The 5,838-nt window shown below is 39.7% G+C and overlaps 1 protein-coding gene across 1 annotated transcript in view; it reads left to right on the top strand.

Annotated features, from left to right (window-relative positions):
• The window catches only part of LOC118416040 (protein jagged-1-like), a 42,702-nt gene extending 38,343 nt beyond the window's left edge, over window positions 1-4,359 (top strand). The window contains 3 exon segments of the mRNA XM_035821124.1: window positions 525-656; window positions 1,156-1,306; window positions 1,694-4,359. Of these exon segments, the coding sequence (XP_035677017.1) occupies window positions 525-656; window positions 1,156-1,306; window positions 1,694-2,103 (693 nt within the window). The 3' untranslated portion in view covers window positions 2,104-4,359.
• Window positions 4,360-5,838: the final 1,479 nt, after the last annotated feature.

Here is a 5,838-nt window from a genome sequence, read left to right as displayed (position 1 = left end):
AAATGAATCTCACTAACACAAATAGTTGCAAATGACACACATAAACAGTAGCAACAATTTTTACACTGGCTCCATGTCGGAGAAAACACCCCCTCAGGAAGCGCAGTCACATTGTGACAGATGGTGAAGAGGTTGCTTAATTTATTCCTGGAGGGATGACAATGTCATTTGAGCAAGGCTCTAAAATGAAGCCTATATCCACAGAGACCACAAATGGGACCTCATCATCATGCGCATTTATATGTTTTCATCACAGTTAATGTCATACTGCTCTAATTGTTTTAAGCCTTTGGATCAACTATAAATCATTGCCAGTGTTATTCTGTCATATCGTGTGCCCTCCCTAACAGACTGAGTGTATATCATACCTTTGTCATCTAATCTGGACAAGAATTCTTCATCCAGTTTCACTGTCACTCAGACAAATTCTTTTCAGGAAAGAGAGAAACTAAGATGAAGAAATCACACAGGAAACTACACATGTTTGGATGTATTGCTAAACCTTTCCATTGTTTTCCCTGAAGGGTGTTTGTGTGGAGGATATCTGCAATACTCTGCGTCACTTGCCTGTTTTGGATGAGCACGCCTGGGACAAGTCTCTCCTACTTCTGTGTGACACAGTGGAGGACATCAACAACTCCATAGCTGTTGCAGTGGTAAGTCACCATTTGTATAGCTGCCAGCATGTATGTTGTCCTTTAAACGGAAAAGAGAATGCTTCAAGCACAAGACAATCTACCATCACTGTAGAATGATACTTTGTACTGGTATCGTTGTCTCATTGAGTAATCATGGTAAATCTTGAAATGTTCTCACGGTAGCTATATTTCACTTAAACTTCATGACACCTTGAATATGTGTTTCCAAAGCCTATATGGTAGTACTACGGTACTAAATTGTTTCAACTGCAAACTTAGAACATTTGAAAAAATCTCCCTTCCCCTCCCAGCACGAAATAAAGTCCCCACCAAGATAAATGAATTTACTGTAGGTGGTAGACCCTGCAGTCAATGACATTTCTGCTAATCCTCTTATACGGAGACCCCTACTCTTGTGGGGAGAGACATTTCCCTCGGCAGGGAGCGAGTGAGTTGCCTTGTACTGTGCCATTTGCGGGAGACTGAGTGATTGACTTGTTGTCGTTCTGTCTACCAGTCCACAGAGGACACTACAGGAGGCAGGGACAACGTGGTTCGTGAGGTCGTCAACGCTATAGCAGACTACATCAGCAAAAAGCAGAGCAACAGCTCTATCCTAGCAGCTATTGTGGAGGTGAAGGTAGAAACCACTATCATCAATTACAAAGGTGAGAGAATGTTGTCATATTAATCAAGGCCAGTTTGTCTTTTATCTATGTTGATGGGGAGATTGAGTAGGTTTTGGTATGATGAAAAATTATAATGCATTATGAGGATGAAAACAGATTAAGTGTGGAAGTAAATTATCGTAGGCTTATAGTTACATGAATAATGGATGGCACCACTCATGATGTATTTCTGGGTGACCCTGATTTTAACATGTCCTTACTGAGCTGTCAATAGCGAAAGAAGGGACCAGAGTTCTGTCTCATGCCCTTCACACCCACGGAGGTGGTTATTTTTCTGCACACACACGCCAGACGTCGTGATTACATTTTGCAGGTTATCCATAAACATGCGGCATCTAACGCGTGTTTGTTTTTCTGTTGTTCCAGACACATTAATGGTCCCGTTGATCTGCGCCGTGGTCGGCTCCATCGTTCTCATCAGCCTCGTGGTCGTCCTGATCTGGTGTCTCGGCCGGCGGAGGAAGCGACGACCCCCCAACCCAGACCACAGAATAAACCTGGAGAATAAGACAAACAATAAACAAGAGGATGTCAACGTACAGCGCTACAGAAATCCCATATACCAACCAATAGACAAGGGCACACATTCGAGAAATTCATTAGACTCAGTTGACAACCAACACAGAGAAAAAGTTACACATAAAAACCAAAGAGTACTTTACAAAAGAGACTCTTATAGAGATAGAGGGAAGCATAATTTAGACAAGCGAAAAAATATAAAAGACATAAATACAAGAAGTTCACAAAGTGTTGCCAGCATTGAACTGATAGTATAGCCCCTGTGGCACTATGTGTAAGTATTATAAAGTTATTGTGTAGATGTTTAGTTCGCAGAAGTTATGTTAATTTTTTGAGTGTAATATATTGTGAGCATCTCCATATGTGTGATCTTTATGAGACGATTCTGATATAGAGTTTTCTTATGCAGTATTGGAGTCAGTGCTTTTGTATGTTTTGTTGAGATTGTGTACAAAGTCAGATTTAGAGTGAAAGCAGATGTTAGAGTCTTCACCGAGATCGTTGGTTATTCAAAGCAAAGCTATGTCCCAGTCCTCTTTCTGTGGGTAAATGTGTATGTTTTAAAATGGACACTTACAATGACACTGCCGAGCCTCTCCTAAGCACATCATGTTAGCAAAAGAGATCTCTCTGGGTTATTACAAAAATGGACAACCCTTCACAAATGTACAACTTCCGCATTCGACTGCCATCTTAAAAATCCCTGAGGGACCATTGAAATATACGCAGTTATACCATTCTATGCACAAACTTCTATAGTACAGCTTTTACAAATTATCTCTTGGAGAATGACTCTCCTATTTTGATATTCAGATATAGTGATTGGATACCAACTTTTGGTACGAGCTGTGAAAAACAGTTTCTACTCTTTCTAGTTACATAGTGAGACTGCGTTCCCCTGTACAACCAGCAACTATGCACTGCTATGCAAGAAAAAAACAGCCTCATACAGTGTGACTACTCTGTGACACTACTGGCTGATGATATCAGCAAATTTCTCAGCGCAGCTATTACTATTAGGATACAGCAACATGGAAGGCTCCCTACTTCTCTTAGTCACATGATGTTGTTGCACTGCAATACTGGGCCATTCATGCAGAGAACATTTGGTGCATGCGCGATCCCCCCGTTTCTCAGAACACGGCGGGACGTGCTGCTTTTAGAGCTCTAGAGGCAGAACGCAGGTTGAAATTTGTAGAAGTAATGGAGATGAAATGTCCTGTCAAACTGTAGGGAGGGGATGCTTTGGTCTCTTATGGTAGAAGTTGTCTATTTTGGGGTTTCCTTTGGGCTAAATCTCTGGGGGAGTAAGTGAAAGAGAGATGGGATATCCCTGCATGATGGAGCATGGACCAGGACTGCAATGCATCTTTCAGGACGTACAGGCTGCAAAAGCTCCTGGTATGCACTACAACAGAGTTGCTGTAGCAGAAGGGCTACTGGACTAGAGAGGGAAATCATATAGATATCAACTATCTATGATACTTGATACAGAACTGTACATATGTAAATATCTAATTGATATTCATGTATATTTGATTAATTTAAAGAAGTAATCAAGAGAGAGAGAGAGCTGGACACCATTCCTGTATTTATATGTGAGTTTGTGAATGTTAATAGCTGTTGAGAGCATGCCCCAAGTTATGCGTTATGCAGAAATATTTATCATGGATGTATGCTGTCAGTATTGAGACTTCCTGTCGTACATCTATTGTACAGTGCCGTCACTGAACATAACAAACAGTCCAAGTGTAGACCATACCTTACATTACAACAATACAGTAGTGCAAACCTAGTAGTGAAACTAGAAAACATGATAACTTCAATTCTCTTCTCATAAAAAGAGAAACACATTGTACAGATGTAAAACAGGGCTAAAAATTTGAGGTAGGAGTCAAATTATCTACATTGTATTTGCCCATTAGTGGATGGCTTTGAGATACATCTAAGTACATTGTCCATTAGTAGTGTCCAATAGTTCAAAGTAAAATGATGTTTTGAAATAGTGATTGAATAATATGCTTGAATTTCTAGCCCTGTTTCCTATCACCGGGTGAACAAACAGTATATTGAACAACATCAGAACAGAGTCATCCAAATTGCCCAGTATACAGGATCATAGGTTGAGTGTTCTGTGGGAACTTTTTCTTCTGGAAACAATTCAGTTTGTTTTTTCTGGCTGTAAATTCCTGCTGCACTGCTTCTCCCCTGACTCTTCTGAGATGTGTCCTTTCTAGAGAGGTCTCTCGTTTATTTTTCTACTTCAATGAGGACTTGAATTTTCCGACACGTCACCTTTTGCAGATTACACTCTCCAAAGGGCTCCAGAAATCATTTTCTTCTGCTGAAGGCATGGAGATGATATGTGACACATGACTGTGAAAACACAACAAGTAGCATGTAAATTATGAAAGCTTCTCGGTATTTTCCCAGGTACAAGTTTGTATGCGGACTTGCAAAAAGACCTAGGGACATGTTTGAAATAAATATCTATTTAAGATATTTTGTACCAATTCTTGCCTTGTTTGTCGTTTCTTTCGGAGATATTTGAGTAATGGACTATAACAATTACACTGTCATTAGTAAATGATGTAATTCTTGCATCTGGTGTTCCTCAGTGCTGCATAATCAATGATTATTGTAATTAAAGGCTCCAGAGAGAAGATGTCTGGAATAATAGAATTACAAATTGGGTCAAAATGCACGTAACCCCAGGTCACGCAATCTCATGACACTGCCTTACCACCAGATAAATCAAGTCAAAGTGCTCTGGTCCGGTTTTTTTATGTAGCTTTTCTCTGCCATGTCAGAATATGCTACCAAGTGATAGAGCAAAATTACACATTTTTGCAAAACCTATTTTGGTTGTGATTTTGGTATATTTCAATAGCATGCTGCGTTGCCTTATGTGCTGTACCAAACTGGAAAAATGTAAAAAGATAAACTGTATTTTCATAACTTTTCGATTCCCCACCAATGCTGTAACTTTTTCCCATGGCACCAATGCACAACATTTTCTTTATAAATTTCGACGTTTGTTCCAATCATTCAGCTTTATTGGTTCCAAAGGACATAATCTTACTTAAACAGTTATACCAGTTATACGGGATGATATACCAAAATCCTTTCAAGGCTCTTATAGAGAAACACATCATAAACGCTAAATCGAAAAAAATGAGATTGAGAAAAAACGTGAGGAAACAGTACCAAAGCTTTCAAGGGTGAAAATACAGATTTGTCACTGAGTTAGGCATCTCTTTGCGCCTTGATACGTTCATCTGAAGAGCAAGATGTATCGTTACAGTCCCCGATTCCGGTTTTAAAAGTACGCTGAAAGTTGTACACGTGTTCAATTTGAGGTTGTCTGTTTGCTATTTTACTGGCCGTAAGAATCGATTCAAATTGTCATATCAAATTCTAACAGGAGAATGGTCTGTTACAATCAGCCTAACTAATCGATTCGTGTGGTGTGTCACCGTGTGTGTTCTTTGATATCGCCGAACTATGAATCCATACTCAAGGTCTCATCACAACAGTTTGTGCCAAACTGAATTCATTTTGTGGATGACGTCCACTGGACCCCAAAAACTGAAGCAATCACGCGCAAAAGAAATGGCATATTTCTCATGATTCTTCACTCTAAATGATGATGAAGGTGATGAAAATGATTGAACTCACAGAACATGACATAAGTAAACAATAAGTCCTTCATGATTGTTCATTCATCAGAGGGTTAGCTTTTTTCAGATATTGTGCAATGGCCAAACATGCTCGTTCGAGAGATACTTAATTGTCTTTCAGAAGACGAAACAAAACCAACTCACCCCATCTAAGGACTTTTCTATGGCGTACTGATACAGAAGCGTCGCCTTGCGGGCAAAATTATTTTTACATGTACCTTTATTCCAGGTGGTCTTAGCTTTGATTGGTCAATTTGATAGACAGGGGTAAAATGTGCCTGACGTTAGATAGCTTTATCCAACCATATTGGG

Source organism: Branchiostoma floridae, chromosome 1, assembly GCF_000003815.2.
Source record: "Branchiostoma floridae strain S238N-H82 chromosome 1, Bfl_VNyyK, whole genome shotgun sequence".
NCBI lineage: Eukaryota > Metazoa > Chordata > Leptocardii > Amphioxiformes > Branchiostomatidae > Branchiostoma > Branchiostoma floridae.
Note: the sequence above shows the minus strand (reverse complement) of the source record. Positions and strands in the feature narration are given on the sequence as shown.